Below are 27354 nucleotides of genomic sequence, written 5' to 3'. Positions count from 1 at the left end.
TCCAAGCACTTTGCCCCATATCTCATCTTACACGCAGAATTTCAGAATTTACTTTTGATGCAACAGTTATAGGGTATACAGAAATGTGTGTACAAAATCTTTGCAGATTCTGAGAAAAATGTACATCAATTTTAAAAAAACACAATTTTCATGAAATGCAATTTAAAGTTCAACCTAACGTTTTGTCTTAAGTCATCCCTTCGGAAGGCCCCAATTTTTACTCAAGTCCTCTTTCCCTTCAAGGCTTTTCTTCTGGTTTCTTGTTTCCTGCCTCCTTTCCTTTACCAGATCTTCAACTGACTTTTCAGCTGCAGAGAGGCGCTGTACGCATATCTTACAGCCTACCTCCACCCTCCCTACATTCCCATCATGAAATACAATTGCTGCATCACATTTTGCAATTCTGATAACTGTAGCATATGGCAATATGTATCTGGTTTTCTATTGCATCTAAAATACAGCACATAGTCACAGATGATCTATAAATGACAGCCTTTATCCCGTGCAAGTTTGCTTCAAAGTAATCAACAGAATGGTTGTTCACCGAGCTAGTACTGAAGTGTTGCTTCAAAAAGTGCGGTGGAGTGGCAGGGTGGTCGCGTCACACATTTAATTATTTTTCAGGCACTTCGGATGCTATTTCATCATTGAAACTCTGGAAACTTCTTGTCCATGAGTTCTACTAACAAACAAAAAATAAACTGGAAATTGACGTTTTCGGTAAGTTTATGGACAGTCCCCCCCTTAAGGAGCATACCTTTCAACCGGCCCGTCGGAAACTTGACCGGCCCTTTAGCCTCACGCGTTCTCAGGTTACCGCTCGTCAGCTGCAAAACACAACGCCCTTTCTTATACTTTTTTTTAGTAGGTGTGCCTTCTAACGACCATGATGTGTTTACAAAGAATGCGGTAGTTATTTTTTGGGGCTTTTCCTCGTCTAAGCAACAAGTTTCTCATCAACGCTTATGCCTAGCTCGGCACCAGATGCTCGTTTCTCACCTCCACACGTCCAAAGCATCACTACAGCTGTTTCGAGGAGATCTCACAATCAGTTTTGCGCGTCTTCCCGGTTGCATAACCACTGCCTCTAGGTCTGTTTTGATGTTGGTACATTACGGTGTCCTTGATTTCAGTTTTCTGACAAAGATGTAGAAGAAGCGTTTCGTTCATTTGGAATCATCCAGTCTTCTTACGTCCCTATAAAACCGAACTCTGCATTTGCGTAATGTTTTCTTTTTTAATTTTAGGATATATTTCTTATTTAAATTTTTATATATATTTATAATTTAGATTTAATACACTGACCAATATCTTTCACCCTCCTCTTTCTAATTGCGCGAGTAAATATTTCAAATTTTAGAGTATTAGTACAAGTTGAATGGGCAGTTGGGTATGCTGAATAGAGGTCGCAGATAACTGGCTGGCCGGCCGATGGTGGCCGAGCCGTTCTAGGCGCTTCAGTCTGGAACCGCGCGACCGCTACGGTCGCAGGTTCGAATCCTGCCTCGGGCATGAATGTGTGTGATGTCCTTAGGTTGGTTAGGTTTAATTAGTTCTAAGTTCTAGGGGACTAATGACCTGAGATGTTAAGTCCCATAGTGCTTAGAGCCATTTGAACCATTTTTGATAACTGGCTGTGTTTTTTAGGAACTCACTCTGAGATACCAATTCTTGGGACAGGTCATGAGATTGTTTAAGTACAGGAGTTTTTGTGTCCATGAGGAGCCTAGGAATCGGTGTTAGATTTGACGTGCCAGCTCGTCAAACGTTTTGCTTGACGGCGAGGTCGGCCTTTTGTTGAGGCGACAGACAGGAGACACCGGCAGACCGATCTGCCACACACGGAGGCGCGCCTGTGGGGTGGCGCGGCGCCGGTGCACGCTTTCGCTAAGAACTAGCGAGCCGCCTTTCTGCCGACCGACTCGACAACTCGAGCGGAAACACCTCGGACGGCTGGCTGGCTCCCAGAAAGCGCGGAGAAACCGTCCTCATCAAAATTGTGGCGCGTGTCTGCCAAACAGCCGAGGTATGGTACCTCGGATTCTCTGCTCCCACTTGTCTCTTCGTTGCTGTAGAGGTATTTACTAAAAAATACACACAGTTAGTTTCTTGATATGAAGTAAATCATTAGAATACTTCCTAAATAACGGCATTATGTTTTTAGAAACTTAATAACATGAGAATCGATACAGACATAAATTTTCCGCATTATTCTTCTCGTGTACTAATTTTTTTTAAGCGTGTTGATATCAACTGCATTACCGCGTTCGCCACGTGTTGCACCAGGTATCGACCGTCACGACCGCGCTACGTACACTCGCTTTCAACTCTCCAGTGGGTCATCTTTCTGCATACTCGCCGTCTCCGCACACTGTGATCCTGGACTTGCGACTCTCCGCCGCCACCCAGTTACAACCGTAAAATTCGTCGCTTGATTCTTGTCAGGTACAAGTGAGCTCTACCAGCGTAGAAAGGCGAGAAAATATTGTACACCAGTTCTCAAGCACACTGTAATCGAGGACTCGCGACATTGCCACTGCATTAACAACAGCTGGGCATGACGATTACCAATACAGTTATTGCTCGGTTCAGAGTGAATGGGGAGTCTCTACTAAGAGTCGTCAGAGGAAACTAATACAACGCGCACATAAAAGCAGCAGCTTGGTGTCTAAGGGATGCAACCCTCAACATTGCACTCGTATTTGCTTCCTTTCTACTGAACGCTCGTCACTTCTGTTCTGTCCCTCTTCCTTAATTTGCTACCACTATCGTCCATTTTGAACGTCATCCAATATTCGAATCGGTCATCTTTCTCACCATCCCTTCTCTGTACTTTTTCCTACGAATACTTGTCATTGCAGCATTTTCTTCATCAAATGCGGAATGCCTGACTTCTTGCTACTTCCAAAACTTTCTAAATTTAGTATTTTATTCTTAAAAAGGTTCCTTTCTGTTATTTCGGATTCTTTGATGCTATTTTCTAATTCTTTTCTTGTTTTTGTAATTCATGTTAAGTCGATTTCTTTTTCCAGGAGTACAGGAATGTTTGTTCGTTCACCTGTTCTCATTCTTTCGGTAGAGACATCCAAAGAAGATCAGTCTTGAATTTTCCATTGCTTCTAATGTTTTCCCTACTTTCTTGCAGGTCTCCTCATTACTTCTCTTTTTCTGATCATCTTTAATTTACCATGCATCCGTCTTTCAGGTACCTCTATTTTGCTCAGATTATAGTTCTTCGTTAAGCATTCACATGCATACAGACACCGCAGTATTACCACTGTTGTGTACTGTTTTAGTTTTGTTTTTCTAGATATGCATTTGTAGTTGTAGATATATTTTGCCAAACCATATGCTCTTTCTATTTTATTAACTTCCGTACATGGCAAATTCTTCTAGTACATCCAGTTACATATATAAATTTGCCCAAGATATTTAAATTTATTAGCTCGTTCTGTTTTACCTACTTGAATTTCTGTGTATTTTGGTTCATATTTTTATGTCATAATTTTTTCAATTGTAAATTTGAGACCAATTCGAATTGGTGTTTTTTCCAGAAAATTTATTCGAGTAACTGCTTCTGTCAGAGTTTTTGAAAGTATTGCGTTATCGTCTACAAAAGCCGTGTAGTTTACCTTAATTCTATTTTTATTATAGTAAAGTCGATAAGCCGTCTCTTTGTCTAACAGTAGTTCTTATCTAAAATAGCTGAGATACTTCTCCCATAAATTTAAATTTAGGTATCGTACTTCTTAAGAGTTTCACAAATTACTTTCTAATTTTGCTCAACATACAAATCTCTACTGATGTTATCTGTTGTTTGTCATTCTACCGAATCAAATGCTTCCTCGAAATCAATGACTGATTTTGCAGGTTAACATTCTGTACCGAATTATTAAGTTAAAAATCTGTCCTGTGTAGGATCTTCCCTTTCGAAAACAACTGTAATATTCTCCCAGTCGTTTGCCTGAAATTTCTCCAACTCTATTCCGGAGAATTTTTTATAATATTTTGTGCCTTTGTAACTGTTGACATTTTGTTTGCCTCCCTTTCTACGTGACGGTGGATTAATGCTACTTTGATATCTATTTTTGAAGGAATTAGCGCGCACACACATATGAGCATGTTTGTACAAGTATTCCTTGTCCGCGTCGGAGATGCGTTTTCTGGAATAACGGATTAGCCCGAAATGTTCCCTACACATAATTCGAACGAAAAAGACGAAATGCATCGTGCCGATGCCGCAAATAATCTTCATGATGAGAAGGAACAACGTGAAGTTAATTTGGTGCATTAGAATATCTTCATGTTAAACTTTTTGTATTGTTCGTTAAGTTGTGCCTTAGCTGCGGTACGACAACAAGAAGGCATTGCAATAACACTAGAATAAAATCACAAATGATGGGAGGAAAAAAGCATGTTTGTTGTTCTTTGAAAGTCTGTTGACTAAAGTGCGATAATTCGTCAAGAGCTGATGCCGACAGTTTTCGATCTGAAAGACTTGGCTTCTATTTTCGCTTGTGGGGGCGAGTCTCTAAGCTCCTTTATAAAGGCGAGCCGCAGTACTTAGAACTGATGCTTTCACCATTAAGTGTCCCGACTGAAGCGCGAAGTGGAACTGAAAGGCCTCATTCATTCACTCTGATCGTACGACACACCTTGAATCCGTTTTTGTTGGCGAGGAGCCGTGCAAGCGAGTCTGCACGCCCTGTGACGGCGCCCCTGTCGCTGCCACTCCACTGATTACCAACACTGTTCTCCTAAACGTCTGACACTCGGACCACAGAGTGGAATGTAGTGGTTCTCAGGTCGACGTTACCACTGTTATTCGATCAGAGATGTTTACTAAATGTTACCAAACGTGAAAGAGACAGATTTGATATTTGTTAGCGTCAAGGTCGAGTAACTTGTACGCCTGCGTGCCTTGCTAATTACGCGCCAGTCAAAGCAGTGTAGCAACTGAACTTCCATGTACTGCAGGCTCGGCAAGAGCGACGCATCACTCACCACAACTGCTGCTCCTCGCTGCTCCGACCCCGATGGCACGTGCTGCGGCTACGCTTTTTAGGGTATAACGAAGAGGTGGACACAGTGGAAGTAGTTACCTATTGAAATGATGGTGCACGCATTATAAAGAAGATAGTTTTTACTAGCGAGGCGTACAGCTCTCTCATATTTAAGACATAAAAGATAAAACCGCTTCGGCTGCAAGTGCTTTATTTATATGCCCGACCGATTTCGCAGCATTTTAGCTGCATCATGAGGTGCAATCTGTACAAAGTAATAGACAAAAACTCATGCAAGGCAAGAAACCGTAACTACACGAAAAGATATACGGGATGAACTTACAAAATCAAGTCGGGCTCTGATCAGAAGAGACAATGGGATGATCGAGCGTTCATAGTCAGCAAGTTTTCGCTTAATAGCGGACGCCAATTATAAATTAGCATAAAACAAAATAGAAAGCTCCCTTGATGCTAGAAAGGACAATAGCTGAAATAAGAACATCCTAATTACAATCTATCTGGTACGTAAAATACTACTCAAGTCCACTCACCTTCAGTAACAGTATCTGGTGAGCTAACGGGCCGGCATATACTGAGAAAGCAGTTAGAAACTGAACACTATTCGTGCTAAGCCTCAAAAATGTTTTATTAAATTTTTTGGGAAATGAACCACAATTTAACCCTTTGTTTCCTGACATAAGAAAAATTTACTTTTTAACATTTTCTTTGCAGAATTGATGCTATTGTGGCCTCAAATGACGGTAGGATTTTTTGTAAAATTTTATTTTATTTTTCACAACTTTTTTCTCTCCTGGTACTCAGAAGTACCGTCAGACTCCATGGACAGAATCACAATATGCGCAGAAAAATGCTCCAATTTTTATAACTTGTACTTTATTCCACATAAATATTAAATATTTTTACAATAGAAAATTAATTAACAGAAATATGATATTTCTGAATTTTTTTAAAAATTTCGCATAAATTTATTCTAGAGCAACTTCACAATACATAGTAACTTAGCTATACATTTTTGACAGTATATACATATCACATATTTAGTGTTAGTGATACCTCATGAAATTGTAGGAAACAGTTCTTTTTCTCATTGTAGTACAAATACACTTTACATGTACTACATTGTGAATGTGGTGTCGACTGAATTTTGCCGGCCGCGGTGGTCTAGCGGTTCTGGCGCTGCAGTCCGGAACCGCGGGACTGCTACGGTCGCAGGTTCGAATCCTGCCTCGGGCATGGGTGTGTGTGATGTCCTTAGGTTAGTTAGGTTTAAGTAGTTCTGAGTTCTAGGGGACTTATGACCTAAGATGTTGAGTCCCATAGTGCTCAGAGCCATTTGAACCATTTGACTGAATTTTATTTTTCGCACACATTTCGCATCGTCCTCTTTTACAACTGAACACTACAAAATGGTTTTCTCAGTTGCCAAGACGGACATTCTGCGGAACAGAAAAGTTATCCTTCCTTCTCTTTGGGGGAGTTATTTCATCTTTACCAGAGTTTCTCTTTTTGAGATTTGGCACTTGCTGTTCATTCATTACCCTAGTGCCAAAGCACTCCTGAATTCCAGCAGTGGCAGTGCCCCATGTAGATCACTGGAAATGACGTAAGCATTGACAAAAGCAATTTCTATTGCTCCCCAGAAGAGACGGTGCCACTGTTTCTTTGATCGCGTGTCAAGACCATAAGTTGAACGTAATCTGTCTGCATGATCCACACCACCCATGTGTTTATTGTAATCACATACAATAACTGGTCATGGTATAGTCATACTAGTTCCAGCTTTCTGTTTTCTTGTCACTACGCTCTGTTCAGTGCCATGGAAGTTTGACGCAAAATACACTACTTTATTTTCCCTCCATTGAAATACCGTCAGGTCTAAAGATGACTCTCTGTGATTTGATTCCCCACGGTTTAGACATTTTTCTTTAGGTAAATTCCCTGGCAAACCTTTCCTGTTTGTTCTAATTGTTCCACAGGCAAATGTATTTACGGATTTCTGTGTGAGAAAAAAGTGGACAGAACAACTAGTGAGAGGTAACGTATTGTTGCTAGAATAAACTGTTCGCACAACCTGACGGTACTAATAAGTCCGCCTTATATTTTCCACTTTATGTCATTCACTTGTAACGTAATGCTTCAAGCTATTATAAAAAAACAAAGAAGGTAAGTACGTACAATGGAAAACTCAACGGAAGTTTCAATAAACTGCACACAAATTCAGGCAACACCATGGAAACAAGCACATATAATCTTCTGTTTTCACAGCAGCGCGCGAAAAACAATTTCAAGCTCTGACCGCCAGAGAGGTCTATGTATTGCACAATAACATCTATGAAACAGTAGAGCAGAGTTACTGTTACGTACCGACAGGCTTTCAGATCACGAAACTGCACCACGAGAAAATAATGACAGTCGAAACTTACTGGTACTTTTAAGTACCGTCAGGCAAAAAAGGGTTAAGACTGAATAACTGGAGTTCTTACCAGCATGATTTTTAGTCCTTCTTAGGTAAATAAGAGACCGGGACTGCTTAATCTTACATAATCTCATAAATAATCAGATACGGTCGGTTTCTGACCACTTTTTCGTTATACGATGACCTGTTAGCTCACCTGATACGGGTACTCAAGGCGTGTGGATTTTAGTAGTCCTTTACCTACAAGGTATTTTGTTATTAGGAAATTCTTATTTTTAGCAATTGTCCTTTCTAGGTATCACGGAAGAGTTCTATGTTGTTGTAACTGATATCCGCTACTTAGCGAAAAATAGTTGATTATGAAAGCTGTGAACGCATTTCGTGAGTATGTTGGTCCTGTACATCCTTTCATTTACTTCCGGTTTCTTGCCTTATATGAGTTTCTGTTACTTTGTACAGGTCGCAGCTCATGATTCAGCTAAAAAGTACTTAAAGCTGAATCGGTTTTATCTTCCAAATGATGTATCTAGGCTTTGGCTGCCCTGACTACAAGCTCCTCTACAATATAAAATTCCGTTTATCAGGTAAACGCAGTCACGCCTGGCACTTAATTCTGAGGGACTGGCGTTGAACTCGGGCCACTGCGTTCCCACAGCAGCAGGGCCATGAACCCTACTTAAACGAAATCGTGAGCGCAATATTTACTAACGGGTACGATTACAAATTAGCCAGAATGTAATAAAAGTGGTAACACCTTACGCACATCGACCTTCAAAGTGGAAAACTATAATTGTAACTGCCATGTCGGAATTCTAATCGTTCTTATAAAACAGAATGTGTGCGACAACTAAGCAACACAAAAGAAAAAAGTGGAACTAAGTGCCAGAATCAGTAACCTATCTTGAAGTGGTTGCGTAACGACTAAAGATCGCGAGCTACCGTCGTTGCACATAATGTCACAGATAAAATGATTCTCATTTACAGACGACCCTTACAGCCTAACCGCCATGTAACTGGTTTATATATGCGCACATGTAAATCCAGCTGCTAATCAGAACCTGTTCCGAACACTCACAAAATGTGCCTGGATTCCATTAGAAGCTATAAAAGTTCTTTAACAGAACAGTGTTTTACAAAGCGATAATTAATACATCCGTACTCCACGGCCTTCCAGTGTCGACAGCCTGCGTGACCTGGAAAGCCTGTATACAAGGGGCGACCAAATAATTCTGTTCGAAGGCCGTAGCGTGAAGAAGTTGGTTAACTGGTTGCTGCACGTCTTCGTCCGACAGGAATCGTCGACCTTTCAAGGCGTTATTTGCGGACCCGAAGGTGTGATAATCTCACGGGGAGAGACCAGGACCACGGAACGGGCGGTCGAATGTCTCCCAGTCGAGTGGGGTGTGACTTCTGCGTTATGAGATTTGCGTTATGGGGACGTGCGTTATCACGAAGCAGCACATTAATCCCTTGCCTATAACTAAGTCAAAAAAGGCCCCGGGAATAAACAACATTCCATTAGAACTGCTGACGGCCTTGGGAGAGCCAGTCATGACAAAACTCTACCATCTGGTGAGCAAGAAGTATGAGACAGGCGAAATACCCTCAGACTTCAAGAAGAATATAATAATCCCAATCCCAAAGAAAGCAGGTGTTGACAGATGTGAAAATTACCTAACTATGAGTTTAATAAGTCACGGCTGCAAAATAATAACACGAATTCTTTACAGACGAATGGAAAAACTGGTAGAGGCGGACCTCGGGGATGATCAGTTTGGATTCCGTAGAAATGTTGGAACAGGTGAGCCAATACTGACCTTACGACTTATCTTGGAAGAAAGATTAAGGAAAGGCAAATCTACGTTTCTAGCATTTGTAGACTTAGAGAAAGCTTTTGACAATGTTGACTGGAATACTCTCGTTCAAATTCTGAAGGTGGCAGGGGTAAAATACAGGGAGCGAAAGGCTATTTACAATTTGTACAGAAACCAGATGGCAGTTATAAGAGTCGAGGGACACGAAAGGGAAGCAGTGGTTGGGAAGGGAGTGAGACAGGGTTGTAGCCTCTCCCCGATGTTATTCAATCTGTATATTGAGCAAGCAGTAAAGGAAACATAACAAAAATTTACAATAGGAATTAAAATACGTGGACAAGAAATAAAAACTTTGAGGTTTGCCGATGACATTGTAGTTCTGTCAGAGACAGCAAAGATCCTGGGAGAGCAGTTGAACTGAATGGACAGTGTCTTGAAAGGAAGATGTAAGATGAACATCAACAAAAGCAAAACGAGGATAATGGAATGTAGTCGAATTAAGTCAGGTGATGCTGAGGGAATTAGATTAGGAAATGAGACACTTAAAGTAGTAGATCAGTTTTGCTATCTGGGGAGCAAAATAATTAATCATGGTCGAAGTACAGCGGATATAAAATGTAGACTGGCAGTGGCAAGAAAAGTGTTTCTGAAGAAGTGAAATTTGTTAACATGGAGTATAGATTTAAGTGTCAGGAAGTCTTTTCTAAAAGTATTTGTATGGAGCGTAGCCATGTATGGAAGTGAAGCTTGGACGATAAATAGTTTAGACGAGAGGAGAATAGAAACTTTCGAAATGTGGTGATACAGAATAATGCTGAAGATTGGATGGGCAGGTCACGTAACTAATGAGGAGGTACTAAACAGAATTGGGGAGAAGAGGAATTTGTGGCTGAACCTGACTAAAAGAAGGGATTGTTTGGCAGGACACGTTGTGAGGTGTCAAGGGATCGCCAATTAAGCACTGGAGAGAAGCGTGGACGATAAAAATGGTAGAGGGAGACCAAGAGATGAATACAGTAAGCTATTTCAGAGGGATGTAGTTACAGTAAGTACTCGGAGATGAAGAAGCTTGCACAGGATAGAGTAGCATAGAGAGCTGCATCAAACCAGTGTCTGGACTGAAGACCACAACAAAAACAACAACAACAACAACAACAACAACGTGTGGGTGCTTGTATTGTAACGCTGCGCTAGTGCACACGATACTCATTAAAGCCTGTACTATGGTAAGTTGACGGGCTTCACCTTATGAGAAAGGATTTTTGTATAGAAATTGACCGCGTGTACCTGAATGGAGGCAAATCAGACTTACACCCACTCTGTAATAACAATGATACGTCAAGCAAGTCCGAAATGCAACTACACGTCAGGACGGACAAGAAACAACACAGAAGATGCTACCAATTTGTTAATAATACGGTCGCCAGCCTAATTAGGCATTAACTGAGTTTCTTCCCTGTACAAGTTGATGTACGTTCAAGCAAAACAACACGTAGTAACACAGCATAATATGGTAAATTTTAAAACCAGAAAATCTATTGAACTGATAGTTTCACTTTCTGTACTGATACGGAAAAACCATGAATACATAACACTACACTATAATGTATACTACCAAACTTCGTACTATCTATTGATCTGATTAAAATCGGGCATAGGCTACCCTAGAAATAGTAATTTTGAGCCACAAACAATATTTCAATTTTAATAAAGATAAAACACTGATAAATTTTGGCTTTTATATTGACTTTAACTTTTGCTGGTCAAATCAATTTAGAACACTTCAGAATTCAAATGAATAAATGAATAAAAAAGGGGGGGGGACCCTGAAACTGTTATGATCACTGTATAAAAAAAATTTAATTACTGAAATCATTGTGTGCTCAAAATTTCCATTATATGAGTTACTACTCTTTTTATCTTATTTCCTGCTCATTTAAATACCATTATATCTGGAACCATTATATCTGGAACCATTATATCTGTCTCGAAATAATTAAATTTCATCACTAAACCAATTTCAAAATTATCTTCCAACTTTGTCAGACCTTTGTTATTCATCTATTAGTTCATTAACAACAAAGTTCTTTAAACATCATTCTAACATAGCTAGGTCTGCAGGTAAATATTATTAACATAAACTTTAATTCTTCATTTCGGGACACTCGGATTGCATAACATTTGGAAAGGACCCTGTCTAGGTTAGTTGTGAGGATAATTAAATGATAGGACAGTTCTGGAAAAATTTAAGTTGTTATTGAACAGTATGGAACAAAAGTAACACTGGTCCACACGAATACAGTACTAAAAGTTTCAACCTGTTCGTATCGATGCGGCGGTTGGCGGGCGGCGAGATGGCGAGGCACAGAGCACACATACAACCACAGCAATGGCTCTTGATGTATCGGCACTTTACTTCTTCATAGCGTGGCAATACTTTTCCATTTAGTGCCTATTGAATGTTGCCGTGCTGTATAGGCGTCGGAACGGCACATCCGAGGCTCAATGAAACCACGTCTTCCAGGAGAGCCTCCTCGCTCCAGAACGCGTTGCTCAGACCAATGCCCACCTCCGACTACTACTGCTGAGCCCGTTATGCCGTGCAGCGCCCGTGTGCATTTTCTCGCGCTCGCCTGCCATCCACCTTTTACCGCTCCCTTACAGACAGGGTATTCACCAGAGGTTTTGCATTCTACGTATCCTAATACACTCCTGGAAATGGAAAAAAGAACACATTGACACCGGTGTGTCAGACCCACCATACTTGCTCCGGACACTGCGAGAGGGCTGTACAAGCAATGATCACACGCACGGCACAGCGGACACACCAGGAACCGCGGTGTTGGCCGTCGAATGGCGCTAGCTGCGCAGCATTTGTGCACCGCCGCCGTCAGTGTCAGCCAGTTTGCTGTGGCATACGGAGCTCCATCGCAGTCTTTAACACTGGTAGCATGCCGCGACAGCGTGGACGTGAACCGTATGTGCAGTTGACGGACTTTGAGCGAGGGCGTATAGTGGGCATGCGGGAGGCCGGGTGGACGTACCGCCGAATTGCTCAACACGTGGGGCGTGAGGTCTCCACAGTACATCGATGTTGTCGCCAGTGGTCGGCGGAAGGTGCACGTGCCCGTCGACCTGGGACCGGACCGCAGCGACGCACGGATGCACGCCAAGACCGTAGGATCCTACGCAGCGCCGTAGGGGACTGCACCGCCACTTCCCAGCAAATTGGGGACACTGTTGCTCCTGGGATATCGGCGAGGACCATTCGCAACCGTCTCCATGAAGCTGGGCTACGGTCCCGCACACCGTTAGGCCGTCTTCCGCTCACGCCCCAACATCGTGCAGCCCGCCTCCAGTGGTGTCGCGACAGGCCTGAATGGAGGGACGAATGGAGACGTGTCGTCTTCAGCGATGAGAGTCGCTTCTGCCTTGGTGCTAATGATGGTCGTATGCATGTTTGGCGCCGTGCAGGTGAGCGCCATAATCAGGACTGCATACGACCGAGGCACACAGGGCCAACACCCGGCATCATGGTGTGGGGAGCGATCTCCTACACTGGCCGTACACCACTGGCGATCGTCGAGGGGACACTGAATAGTGCACGGTACATCCAAACCGTCATCGAACCCATCGTTCTACCATTCCTAGACCGGCAAGGGAACTTGTTGTTCCAACAGGACAATGCACATCCGCATGTATCCCGTGCCACCCAACGTGCTCTAGAAGGTGTAAGTCAACTACCCTGGCCAGCAAGATCTCCGGATCTGTCCCCCATTGAGCATGTTTGGGACTGGATGAAGCGTCGTCTCACGCGGTCTGCACGTCCAGCACGAACGCTGGTCCAACTGAGGCGCCAGGTGGAAATGGCATGGCAAGCCGTTCCACAGGACTACATCCAGCGTCTCTACGATCGTCTCCATGGGAGAATAGCAGCCTGCATTGCTGCGAAAGGTGGATATACACTGTACTAGTGCCGACATTGTGCATGCTCTGTTGCCTGTGTCTATGTGCCTGTGGTTCTGTCAGTGTGATCATGTGATGTATCTGACCCCAGGAATGTGTCAATAAAGTTTCCCCTTCCTGGGACAATGAATTCACGGTGTTCTTATTTCAATTTCCAGGAGTGTACATTGCCTACGTATGGACCAGACGCACAATTACAACTTTAACATCTTACAACAGTTTCAACATTTGTTACACTCCAATTCTATTACAATATTGCTTGAAATTTGACATAAACATTAATATTCACATTGAAAATTGTTTACAGTTTCTTTAACATAATGGCATGAAACAAAAAAAAGAAATGAAATCGGAACATCGATTACACTAGTTTATCGAAAAATCAAAAAGAAAATATTATTTGTACAATAGTACAGCGTTGTTGTTGTTACAGTATAGCCGCATCGGAGTCGCGCTATGTTGCATATACGCTGCAGAAACGCCTTCAAGCAGCAAATTTTTGATTGGTCCTTGTACTAGGCTCTCCAGCACTGTCCAAAAGTGTTAGCTGCCGTGCATTCTACTGTACATATGCTTCCATAGGTGGCACACCGCTCCTAGCACACGTCCACGGCGGCGCTCGACACCTGAAGATGGGCTTATAAGAGCCCGAAACGGGTCGTGTGTTAGTAAAAGAACTTTTCAACTGAAGCCGTATTTTCAGCCTCTGGTGTAAGGCTCAGTTGTGGATGTTCCTCCAACAGGATTGCTCGCAGTAGTTGGCCTCAAATCGGCGAGGCAGACGAGTCCACTTCTTCTTGCAGGGCTGCGACGTAGAGCCGACACCGTGGAGGAAGCTATCAAGTTCGACGAATATGTCCGTCAACCTGTTTCGTTGTTACAACGTATGGTGCAGTACACGTTTGTCGAATTGTACGACGATATTTCAAGCACCGGCTTCAGACATTCATTACTGTCGTGATAGCAAGCCCTTTACCTGTTGAGACATTATTTCATGATACATCTACATCTACATTTATATCTGCATGATTACTCTGCAGTTCACATTTAAGTGCTTGGCAGAGGGTTCATCGAACCACAATCATACTATCTCTCTACCATTCCACTTCCGAACAGCACGCGGGAAATCGAATACCTAAACCTTTCTGTTCGAGCTCTGATTTCTCTTATTTTATTTTGATGATCATTCCTACCTATGTAGGTTGGGCTCAACAAAATATTTTCGCATTCGGAAGACAAAGTTGGTGACTGAAATTTCGTAAATACATCTCGCCGCGACGAAAAACGCCTTTGCTTTAATGACTTCCATCCCAACTCGTGTATCATATCTGCCACACTCTCTCTCCTATAACGTGATAATACAAAACGAGCTGCCCTTTTTTGCATCCTTTCGATGTCCTCCGTCAATCCCACCTGGTAAGGATCCCACACCGCGCAGCAATATTCTAACAGAGGACGAACGAGTGTAGTGTAAGCTGTCTCTTTAGTGGACTTGTTGCATTTTCTAAGTGTCCTGCCAATGAAACGCAGCCTTTGGCCCACAATATTATCTGTGTGGTTTTTCCAACTGAAGTTGTTCGTAATTTTTACACCCAGGTACTTAGTTGAATGGACAGCCCTGAGTATTGTACCATTTATCGAGTAATCGAATTGCAACGGATTTCTTTTGGAACTCATGTGGATCACCTCGCACTTTTCGTTATTTAGCGTCAACTGCCACCTGCCACACCATACAGCAATCTTTTCTAAATCGCTTTGCAACTGATACCGGTCTTCGGATGACCTTACTAGACGGTAAATTACAGCATCATCTGCGAACAACCTAAGAGAACAGCTCAGATTGTCACCCAGGTCATTTATATAGACCAGGAACAGCAGAGGTCACAAGACGCTTCCCTGGGGAACACCTGATATCACTTCAGTTTTACTCGACGATTTGCCGTCTATTACTACGAACTGCGACCTTCCTGACAGGAAATCACGAATCCAGTCGCACAACTGAGACGATACCCCATGGGCCCGCAGCTTGATTAGAAGTCGCTTGTGAGGAACGGTGTCAAAAGCTTTCCGGAAATCTAGACATACGGAATCAACTTGAGATCCCCTGTCGATAGCGATAAATATGCTCGAAATTACTCACGAGATAACAGCTTTTGCTTCACGTCTTCGACTTCACACTGCTGTTGATCAAGTTTTTAGCGACAGTGACTTATCCGGACACACAACAGGGGACGCTATTGAGCCTCGGTGTACGAGACATGCCTTGTTGTCGTTATAGTTATTCTGTCCCGCGGCGCCTTTCGGATACGCTAGTGTAGGAACAGAGCGGTACGGCGGCTACAGCCGTGTGTCCGCCGGCAGGTGCTGCTGCTGGAGGCGGGCGTCGAGGAGCCGGAGGTGGCGGAGGTGCCGGCGATGGCGCCGCTGCTGCAGAACAGCAACCTGGACTGGCGCTACCGCACGCAGCCGGACGGGCGGGCGTGCAAGGCGCGCCGCGGCCGCTCCTGCGGCTGGGCGCGCGGCAAGGTGATGGGCGGCTCCTCCGCCATCAACTACATGATCTACGCGCGCGGCCACCCCAGGGACTACGACGAGTGGGAGCAGAAGGGCAACGACGGCTGGGGCTACCAGAGCGTGAGTACCGACTTCCCTGCCACGTCACATCACTCTCTGCAACACCTGATCACTAGAAAGAGAGCACCTCGTTAGTAAAGAACGCTACAGGTGCGACTCCTCAAGTGCTACTGCAATTGGAGGAAGGATCCCCACTTGTTCGTCTGCACGCACAATGGACGAGCCTAGGATAAGCATGTCCGATGGTCCTCAATATTTATAAAATATCGATACTGGGACTTTACGCATCGATGTTTCAATATCGACCGTGAAACCCTTTAACATAGACGTTTAAGGCAGAATACCCTCTTCGTATGTTGGCCAAAAGCCTACAGGCTGTTTGCCACCACTGTCAATAACTTTTTTGCTATTTAAACGAATAGTTTTCGGAACACAGGTTCATTCTAGAAACATCCCCCAGGCTGTGGCTAAGCCATGTCTCCGCAATATCCTTTCTTCGAGGAGTGCTAGTTCTGTAAGGTTCGCAGGAGAGCTTCTGCAAAGTTTGGAAGGTAGGAGACGAGGTACTGGCGGAATTAAACCTGTGAGGACGGGGCGTGAATCGTGCTTCGGTAGCTCAGTCTGTAGAGCACTTGCCCACGAAAGGCTAAGGTCCCGAGTTCGAGTCTCGGTCCGGCACACAGTTTTAATCTGCCCGGAAGTTTCACAGCTTCGCCGACTCACAACCGGGCTCTTGCCTTTACCACAGGTCTCGAGTCTCGTAATGCATACACACAGACTGAAGTCACGAATGAAAATTTGTACCGAGGCCAGAATTCCAACTCACTGAGCAGACGCGCTGACCCCTGCGCCACCCTGGGACAGTGGAGTGGCTCTGCACAGCTGCACAGACTACGCCAGCACTCCTCTCTCCTCAGTCCAAATTCTCATTCACCTCTGAACCCACTTGGTATTCCACTAAAAACGAACAGCATTGCGGAGGCTCTTCAGCTGTATTGGTATACATTTCAGCATCAAATCTCTCTGGAGACATATACGAGCTTTATTGGATTAAAGCACCTGTGCCTGGGTTTCAGGCAGGATCCCCTGTTTCGTTCGATTCTGAAGTGTTATTCCGACACACCTGGGGAGCATATGCAATGCTGTTCAAGTTTAGGGGAATACCGGATGGGCTGATCTGTGAATGGGAATTTGGACTGAGGAGGGAGGCATGCCAGGATGGTCTGTGCAGCTGTGAAAAGCCAATGTACTAGGGTGGTGTTGTGTACATAGTTCCGCGTAGTCAGCACGTACACAACTTTCCCACTAGAGCGCGCCCCTCTAAGCACAACAGCGCAGGCGCAGCGCTCGTCTGTCTCCGCACTACGAGATGGCGCTGCCATAGAGACGGACCAAATTCTGCTTCCGCCGATCCGCGTATTAATATGTAACGCAGCCAATGAGGTTGCTGCTAACGTAGAACCTTTTCTCCTCGCGGATCACACTCGCGCAGTGATACGTGAACGCGCGAGGTATTATAACGAGTGTACAGACCTCCAATTAGTCAGTCTGCATTTGTCTGTACCAGTCGGTACGAGTTCTACATTTGTCTGTACCAGTCTATAGTCAAGTTTCAGTTTGCGCCTAATAAGATTACCATATTCCTGTAGGTAGCCATGAAGATAAACTTTTGTCAAGTATCAGAGATATATGTGAGAATAAGATTAATGTACCAATACCAAAGGAACTGCAGAGTGTCAATTGTAAATAGCATCCAGAACCAAGTTAAGTAATTTTTATGCTTGTTATTATTTTAATAAATGTGTGTGAAAATTAATCAAGTTCTGTTTAAAGGTAGTCACCGGCAATCTGCTACTCTAAGCGTGCAAGTGGCATTTCTATCGTCTGACCTAACGGCAGAAGATAAACACGTCACAATAGGACCAGGAGACATATTGCTGACACTCGCCTTCTTCGTTAGAGCGACAAGTCAAATAATCTGATGGTGTGTGTACCGAAGGTCTTACAGTACGTACATCACAGGTCGCGTGGCGGTTAGCGCATCTCCCTAGTGAGCAGGAGACCTGGGTTCATTTCCGAGCCTCGGGACAAATTTTCGTTCGTCTTTTCAGTCTGCATATACACATCATAGATATTTGAGACTTTAAAACGGTTTTGGAGCCATATACTTTCACTTAATGCCTCATAACATGGCTGCAGTAGTTAAAGGGGTGCAAATAGCACGCGTAAGAAGAAGTCGTATATCTTCTTTTGCCCATATGCCAAATTTCATGGCAAAGACATCTGTTGAAACGACAAACTGCCTAAACTGATTACTGGAGCGGAGAATTTTGTGAAATAGGCTCAAAAACTGTAATATCAAATGACGAGGTAAAAAAAAGAACCAGAACTCAAACTAATTCAAAAAGTATTCAGTAACAGAATTCAACTTTCATTTCTAGAGCAGCGTCCGGTGACTAATGTCATTAAAAGCCATGATAGTACACCATCTACACTAATCGTCTCAGATCTGAGAGATAGTGATGTACTGGGGCCTACAAAGGTGTCCCAGAAAGAGCGGTCACATTCACAGATATGACAGGGAAGTTCATTCCGACAAAAACAGTTCAATAAACATGGTTTCTGAAACCCATGATCGTTCCTGTCATATCCCCAAATACTGACCACTTTTTCTGAGACACTCTAGAGAAGTGTCTACTCGTGAAATTTACAGAGAAAAGTAAGTTGAAGCAGTAAAGTAAAGCCAGTAACTAGTACGTTGAATATCAAAACATCTGGCATGCAACCAATACAGGCTACTGAAGAGGAATTGCACAACAGAAATAAAAAAAATGTTCTTACTACTAGCTGATCACCTTAAGATATTAGCCATATCAACGATGCTCGATACCAGATTCCTGAACATAAGCTTTCAAGATGTTTTGGCCTGTTCGAAGGCGATCGAAACAATCAAGCATTTCCTTGCAGCTGTTGAAATGGCTATCAGTGCAGATGAGCTACATTTTTTGCATTGCAGGAAAAGAGAGATACAAAATTTGATTTATGGGGTGATCGTTATAAAGTAGTAAAAGAACGGAATACCTTTTAAACAGGAGCACAAAAGGACCTACCATCACAATTCAGTTATTACCAGAAAGATAGTCTTCCAGATGATGAAATCATATCACTGGTAGTAACTATTCAAAGTTAAAAAAAACTGCACAGAAATATTCGAGCTGTTTAGCTCTCTCTGTCAACAAGGCAACAGACCGAAGGGGAAACTTCATTAAATATGAACACTCAATAAATACCAAAACCTCGAGTAACGTGTTGTCATGGATGAGCTCAAGTAAACATCGCAATTGACAACAAAACCATAAATGCGAAATATCTCCATTGTTGGTACACATAACTTGAATGTATTCTTGATGAAATATCAGTCTGTGTCTGCAGACATAGAGCTATTGCTGGATCTACTAAAATCAACCTGTATATGCTGCCACTATCTGTACATTAGCTGAATTTTTGAGTGGTTATAGATTGCCATATTGCTTACGATTTTGTATAAACGAAAATTGGGTAAAGAATTATGAAGAATGTTTATAAAATGTTTTTAGAAATTTTCTAAAATGATATAAAAACGTTTACGTAAAAATTACGTTTTATGAATGTAGCATACTGCTTTACAGACAGTTTTTTTGAAAATATAGAATACTGCCTTGGCTATATGTTATGATAATAAGGTTGGCGTTAAGATGATGTCAGATGGCAGTATCGATATGTTCTACCACTGCGCCATGTGATGTACTTACACATCACTAAGAACGTTCACGCTGGGATCTGCCAGTTGGGAAGTGGTGATGAATGTGAGCACTTGTAATCGACGCAATAATGTGTGTGTACGTAGCTGTTATTTCAAAACTGACCTGACTGCTTTCAGAGTAGCTCACTACACCAACACGGACATCCATTGTATAGCATCACTTATAGTGCAGACGGAGGAGATAATGTAATGATGCTATTTCATGTACTGTAAATTTTTGACATAATTATGCGTGGTGCTGTCCTAGCATCCTGTATCCTAGCATTTTCGGCCACAGCTTTTGCAGATCCGAAGATGGCAACAGACAAATGCCAAAACCGGTCATCTATATGTATAAATGATTTTTGCGATCTTGGCAGTTGAGAATTTATTCAGTTTTTATAATACTACAGATCGACGCCACGCTGACGCCATCAGAAGTGTATATCATTAAAATGGCTTTTAGCCGCTTTAAATGAAGTGTTGTGACATTTGTAATGATAATTGTTGTTGTATTTATAGATTAATAAAAAAGATGTCAGATGTATTTGTATGTTGCTTTAAACGCTATTCCAGAAATTCATCATTTAAATCGATATTTTATGGTCGATTATTATCAGCCATCGATGATCAGACGTTGACGAAGAAATCAAAATCAGCATCGATGATATGCTAACATCGCACATCCCTAGGCTGGACTCTAACTAAGGAGCAATAGGATACAGAGTTTGCAGATCGAGGGAGAGGTAACGGAAGACTAAGAATTATTCTGAAATGCTTTTTGGGAGAATATTGATTGTCTCGTGTGTGTGGCTTTAGTCTGGGAAAATGAAAGTTGCTTCGGGCGTCCGAAGTTGATTTAATATAATTTGACTGACAGGATGAAGTATTTGAGCTGGCTAATCAAACGAAAGGGCATACTCAGTACAAGTTTTTCAGAATGTCAGAGAACACTGGAGAGCAGACAGGACTCTGCTGCTACAGCTGGTGTGGTGCACTGCACAGTCTGCTGGAAAGTTGCTCAGGATTTTGGTTGTGAGCATAAACAGTCAGAGTCACCGCTGTCAGATGTCAGGTCCAGCTAGGTCCTGCCACAGCTTTCATGTAAACACTGTCTGCCACCTAGGTGTGCAGCGTCACACATGCAGAGTGAAAACTATAAGTAACTTGAAGCCACACACCTCTTGGTAATGAAACACGATAATGTACCTCTACAAAAGTCCACCTCCTACATTCCAGTTTTCTTGAGAGTAATGAATAATGCTGGGGTCATCATTAACAGCATGGACATTTAATAATTTATTTTCATTCTTGAAGTGTAACGAAAATCTGATAGATATTTCGCTTCACTTCAAATACTTACTAAGTAATTTTGTAAAGGCTAATTTCCGTTAATTTGGCTGCGACCCAAAATAGACAAATTTTGTGGATATTAAAATAATTATCATGCGCTTCAATCACATAGCTGCAGCTGCCGCACGTATTTCTGTATTTACGCTGACTGCAAATGCCACACATTTTTCCCATTGTCACATCAATCAATAAATCAAAAAGGTTTTGCACCACCTGTGTATCTACAGATGTCTGGGGTTAGATTTTACAGGAGCATATAATGCTAACGATAGCCCACTAAAATATAAATTAACAACTTTACTGTGAGTTAAAAGAAAGCAAATCCAAAACGCAGGCAGTCTGTTCGAAACTACACATCTCTGAAATGGAAACCTGGTGCTTGGTAAATAGTTGCTAGGTTGGCAGGTTGACTGGAGGGCGGGGGGGGGGGGGGGGGCGGACAAAGAGCGAGGTCACTGGTCCCACAATCAAAGGTGACAGAAGCTGATGGAGGAACAACGCAAACAGCACAGTGCAGTCGATGAGAAAGGAAAATGGGCAAACAAAGAGGCAAAAGGAGTGTCGGTGCGGCAGGAAGAGTAAACAATACAAGGGGGGAGGGGGGGGGGGAAGGGTGAGAGCAAGGGGCGCCCCCAAAGGCCTGCACTCATCCACACCATGATATCAGACTCTAGAATAGGAGAAACAAAAGACCAAACAAAACATAGGGAAAAGGGAGGCAAACCTGGCTGTTGTGGAGGCACGGTCAAAGGTCTTCCAAACCAATGCCAACGGTAATCGAGGGACTCCAGTTCCAGAGGGAAATTTGGGTACTTAAATCTGAAAAAAAAAACACTTTTCGAAGGAAACTGAGAATGGGTGTAACCATGCAAGGTTCATCCTCAAATACCCAGGCAAGAAAGATGGGAGAGCGTAATTAGTGTGAAGTGCCAAAAGGCGGGGTAGTCCAACAGAATATGGATCACTGTGAGGGGACTCTGTGAATACAAAGGGGGGAGGGGGAGATCATTATGGAGCAAAGAACCATGGGTGAACCTCATATCGCCAACACAAAGATGGCTGTGGATAGTAGATATCCCACAGTAGAGGTGTTGGGAAGAACATCAAATGGTGGGAGTCCCCTTACAGCCCATGAGTGAACAAACTGAGCAAAAAGGAATCTGACGTGAAGATGGAAATGTGCCCCAGAGGAATCATGGTAGGTGGTTGCCACCCCCCCTCCTTGCCCAGGATACCAACATGGCTGGGAAACCAAATGAAATCATTCGGATGAGCAGGATGGTCAAAACTGGTTAGAAGGTCATGAATGGTACAGAAAAAATGGTGGTGGGAAAAAAACTGAGCAATAGCATGAAAGCCACTCATCAAATCCATACACAACAAAACTCGAGTGAGCGAGGACTGTTTAGTAAGGCAGAGGGCCCAATAGGTGGCTATCAGTTCTGCAGTAAACATCCCACTTGTGGCAGGCAAGATATGGTATTCTGTGCCACCAGAAGATGTTACGGCATACCCCATGTGATTGGCAGATTCAGCATACGGAAATTCCTGCAAAAGTGGGCAGGAGCAATGAAGGCTTTCTGACACCAGAAGAGATCCATCCAAATCTGAGGCCAAGGAACTAACCAATGGGGGGAGGGGTGTTCGGGAGAACAGGCCAAACAGGGAAGATGAAATCATGGCAGAGAGAAGTGAGGTTGGGCCCAATCAGTAAACCCACCTCAGTGAGGCAGTAGGTGGTTGACGTCCCAAAGCCACAAAAAGATCAGAATAAAGAGCAGATAGCGATGACATAGGAAACCAGGAGCTACTACCACTGAACTGAAAGTGGGACAGAGGTCCCAGTATCAAGAAGGAGACTATTGACAGGAGTCGTGTTAAAGGAACCAGTAGCCAAAGATACCACGATGGTGGACAGGATCCAAGAGGAGCAGTGTGGAAAGGGCAGCTGAGCCATAAACTTGTTGATAAGCATAGTTCAGACGAGATATAACTATTGTCCAATAAATGCAGAAAAGAGTAGAATGACCTTTGCCCTACCAGGTGTGGGCAAGAAATCTAAGGACATTGAGTTTATGGAGACTGCCAATCTTCAGATGGCAGACATGGGCCAACCAAGTAAGCCTGTTGTCAAAAAGAAATGGAAGACCAGGGCAGAGCTCCAGATCAGGATAGACCACAATATGACGACAGAAATGCACGACACGTGATTTATAGGGGACTGAAAATCGTGTGAGAGTAACCACATGGATGGCACCATGGAGCTGTTGCTCCACAGTGGCCACCGGGAGGGAACTAGTCCAGGTTCAGAAATCATCAACATACAGAGCACAGGTGAGTGATGGTATGATGGAGGACATGTGTCCATTAATAGCAACACAAAAAAGGAGCACATTTAATACCCAGTCCTGTGGAGCCAATTCTACTGGGTCTGTCGAGAGCTGCAATGTTGCCAACTCAAATTCGGAGTGACTGGTGGGATCGGAACTGGCGAAACGGGGCCTGACTCGTGGGAAGCGGAGAGGACCAGAAGCTCAACCAGAAGAAGTTCAGCCAGAAGAAGTTCCCATTCATAGAAAGGTTCATTGTAGGTTTCTGCCTGACAAGTGATAAAACATAAGTGGGAGGTTTCAGACTGCTTTTTCTGAAGGAGGAAGGGAACTGAATAAGAGGCTGATACAATGGTAGCGTAAAATGGGTCGCAAGGTGTTCTGCGAGAAGCAATGGATCCATGTAAAGACCACCTGGAAGGCGAAGGCTCGGGATGGAAGACTGCCATTAGCAAACTTGGAGCGTAAGGAGTCTAACCCATATCTGTAATGAAGGACAAAAGAACCTAGAGAGGAGGCCAAGCATTCCTAAAACACTTGCTTACTTTGTTTAATTATGCAATGGGCCTTGGCATGAAGACATTTAAAAGTAACAAGACTGGCGTAGGACAGGTGCCACTTAAGGCATTGCAAGGGCCGACTGCGAACACAGATGGTGTTGACAATGGCTGTGCTCCACCATGAGACCAAACAGTGGCGAAAGGAGCCCATCAAGCTGGGTACGGCAAATGCCCAAGGCGCGAATAATTATATCGGGCGTCACGGACGACTTCATCAATACAACCTGAAAAGATGGGGTAAACATGACCTGAAAGGTATACAGAGGTCAATTAGCGCAATGGGAAGCCCAGTGGGCTAACTTGACCATTAGAAGGCGGGAAAGGAAGAGAGAACCACCAGGAAGTGGTTACTATTGCAGAGGTAGTTGTGCAGAGACCAGTATAATGAAGGGAAAATGGGAGAAGTCAGCGAGAAAATTATGGCAGAGAAAGTTTCATAAATGACACTGAAATGGGTAGGGCAAATATCATTAAGAAAGCACCAAGTCATGATCTATGAGGAGACCCCGACTAGAAGAAAAAGCACAACCACACTAGGGAGGAGGAAGGAAGGTGGTAGTTGTTGTAGGAGGGAAGTTGGGGTAGCAGGCATAGATGGCCTGTTGGGAGAGAGACAGAAATTGCAAACACTGACTGCAGATTCCAAGTGGACCCAAACAGCAACTGCTTCCAGTTTCGTATGAAGGGATCCATATACTAACAAAGTCAGTTCGGAACAATGTGTAGACCCACTGGAAGCCCTCAAAGGCTGACCCAGTTCCGACAGAAGGTGCAGAACTCTCAAAGGGAAGACAAGTGAACATCAGTAAAATGAGATTCCTGGAGAATGACACACGCTGTAGAGTGAAAGGAAATAAGGTATTGTAGCTCTGGAAACTGACTGTTGTATCCATTACAATTCCACTAAATAAGCACGGAATTAAGATTCAAATAGGAGGTGAACGGGCCAAAATGGGTCACACTCCTGGGACCCATCTGTCACCAATAAGAACTGGGTGACATCCATACACATGACGTCTGACTTAGGTTGTGTGGGGCAGTCAGCACCTCTGGGAGCAGCAGAGGACTTATGTTTCTTCTTCTTCTTCTCCTCTGTAGGTCGAGAGGGGCAGGGTCTGGAGAGAACAGGCTTCAGCGATCATGGGTCTCACAGACTGTGGTTCCCACAGCCACTTGTGGCAGGAGGCCTCTGGTCAGGAAGAGACCAGGGGGAGGGGTCCTGGGATGGGGCCCCATCACCAGCAGACATCGAAGAATAGGGGGAGGGACACCTGGAGTGGAAGGTGGTGAGAGCCACTGGGGAGGGGGAGAGGAGAGGCGGCGGGACTGGAGCAAGGAGAAGGAAGGAGGAAGGGGAAAGGACGTAAAAGAGGCAAAGTTAGATGTCACGGACACAGGGGGAAGATGGTCATAATTCTGATAAACCTCAGTGTAGGACAAACAATCAAGGAACGTATACTCCTGTATCTTCCTTTACTTCTTATAAACCGGACACTCTGGTGAGTATGGAGAATGATGGTAGTGACAATTGACAAACACGGATGATAGAACACAAGGGCTCCCCACATGAAGTGGGTGTCCATATTCACTGCACACAGGGTGCGCTGTACAGCAGGAATACATCTGTCTGAAACGCAAACACCGAAAACACATCGTGGGTGCTGGGATGTACAGCTTCATTTTACACTGATAATAAATAACCCTGACCTTCTCTGAGAGGATGTACTCGTCAAATGCCGGAATACAGGCGCTTGTATCAATGCAGTTCTGCTTACGGACATCATGTACACGCCAAACAAAATGAATGGCCTGGAGTTTCTCACCAGTTTGAGGAAGAAGTCTCTATGAAAAATGGCTTCCTGAACCATTCAAATACTTGTGGGATGTTGTGGACACCAGGACGTCGCCGAGACGGTCACAGTCTTGAAATGCAGCAGATTGGATGCCAGAAAAAGTTCTTATCAACAGCGATACTGAGCACATCTTACTCGGAGAGTCCACTTCATCAAACTTGCTTTCAATAGTTTCTGGTGATGATGCAAGTATTCACGTCAGTCCTAGTGCAGACCAGGAAGTGGGGAAAGGCTTTCACTGCAAGCCAGTGAGGCTGGCTCTCTTCCTACGGTGTAGTCAGGGAAGGGAAGGCCACAGGGTTATTAGAAGCAGCATTAAAATATCCATTATCAACTTACGAGACAGCCAGTATTCCGAAATTTAATGGGTTTCAGGTGGAAAGCGTCCGCCCTGATACTACTCGCTTTGATCAGGGGTTCTCCTCATGGGCACCATCCTGCCACAGCAAGAACAGTCTGGCATAGTGGCTGTTGGTGGGAATTCTGATGCTCCCGAATGACAAGCAACCACTGCTAAGAGTATGTAGGGAGGTATCAGCTCGGATACCAGAAGTGTGATCCCTGTGTTTGCGGGAGAGACGGGGTCAACCCAGAGGGTACATAACGCCGTCACCACATGGACTGGCTACCATGCTGGCTAACTAGAGACAAATGACAATGGCGTCAAGAAATGATGGAGGCGGCGGTAAGGTCACACGCCGAAAACGCTACGTTGGTTCACACTACAAAGATAACATTTTAAAGGGGGATCTCAAATACCAAAAGGGGACGAAAATGTTGGAGGACAGGTGAGAAATAAAAGCAAGAGGAACAAAAATGGGAAGAAATACCAGAAACCAGGAGGATATCCGAGCCGACGTAAGCAGTTACACCGAGAGAGGGGAAGCAGGCGGCACAAGGGAAGGAGCGAGTACAGGGAGCGAGAGCAATGGGGAAGAAAATGCAGCCCTGGAAGGAAGAAAGTGCTTCAATAGCTCGGGCGATGTGTACGCCACGCATAAAATCGCTGAAGAGCTGTGAGCTGCCTGCTTTGTAGATTTCAATATCATGTTGTTCCTGGTCCCAAGGAAGCTCAGACGAGTTCATCCCACACTGTGGGGTTCTGTAACCGTGTGTAGCTTAGTACGACCCTCTTCTATATGTTGGTTCCACACACGCATCACTGTCACGGCAGCATGCGCTTACGAGCTGTAACGCCACTGTATGACAAACCCATTTGCCGGAGCCCAATCTTTCTCTCTCGTCCGAACTCAGTCACATGCCTATATTTGCCCTTTGAAGTAGAGATGGGCAAAACTGTTCTTTTCAGAGATTGGATCAGAACTGTTCACTCCCTGAAATGAATCAGCTCTTTTTCATGACTCACCACTCATTTACAATATAAAATAAATGGAAGGCACATTGCCCTTTAAACTTGGTTTATTCCAGTACTATACCTGTATTTTGATCTTCTTTGATCCTATTTTGAAGTAACACAGATAATGAGTAAGAATTTTGTATTGTTTATTGAAATTTCCACGATATGACAAAGTTTTGGATTATTGATTTATTTTGCACTATCGTGGTTTTTTGGGTGATCGGAAAATGTTGTAACTTGAGATTTACATTAACAATATATTTGGCTATAATGTATTAAAATTTCATTAACCTCATACAAATACATCGCAAGCGATATATTTTTAA

At 43.7% G+C, this 27354-nt stretch overlaps 1 protein-coding gene across 2 annotated transcripts in view; it reads left to right on the top strand.

Annotated features, from left to right (window-relative positions):
* LOC126101074 (glucose dehydrogenase [FAD, quinone]-like) overlaps positions 1-27354 on the top strand; it is a 138711-nt gene that overhangs the window by 71784 nt on the left and 39573 nt on the right. For both annotated transcript variants that reach the window (XM_049911749.1, XM_049911750.1), the window contains exon 3: positions 15582-15854. In XM_049911749.1, the coding sequence (XP_049767706.1) occupies positions 15582-15854 (273 nt within the window). The remainder of the gene's footprint in view (positions 1-15581; positions 15855-27354) is intronic.

This window comes from Schistocerca cancellata, chromosome 9, assembly GCF_023864275.1.
Source record: "Schistocerca cancellata isolate TAMUIC-IGC-003103 chromosome 9, iqSchCanc2.1, whole genome shotgun sequence".
NCBI classification, from domain to species: Eukaryota; Metazoa; Arthropoda; class Insecta; order Orthoptera; family Acrididae; genus Schistocerca; species Schistocerca cancellata.
Note: the sequence above shows the minus strand (reverse complement) of the source record. Positions and strands in the feature narration are given on the sequence as shown.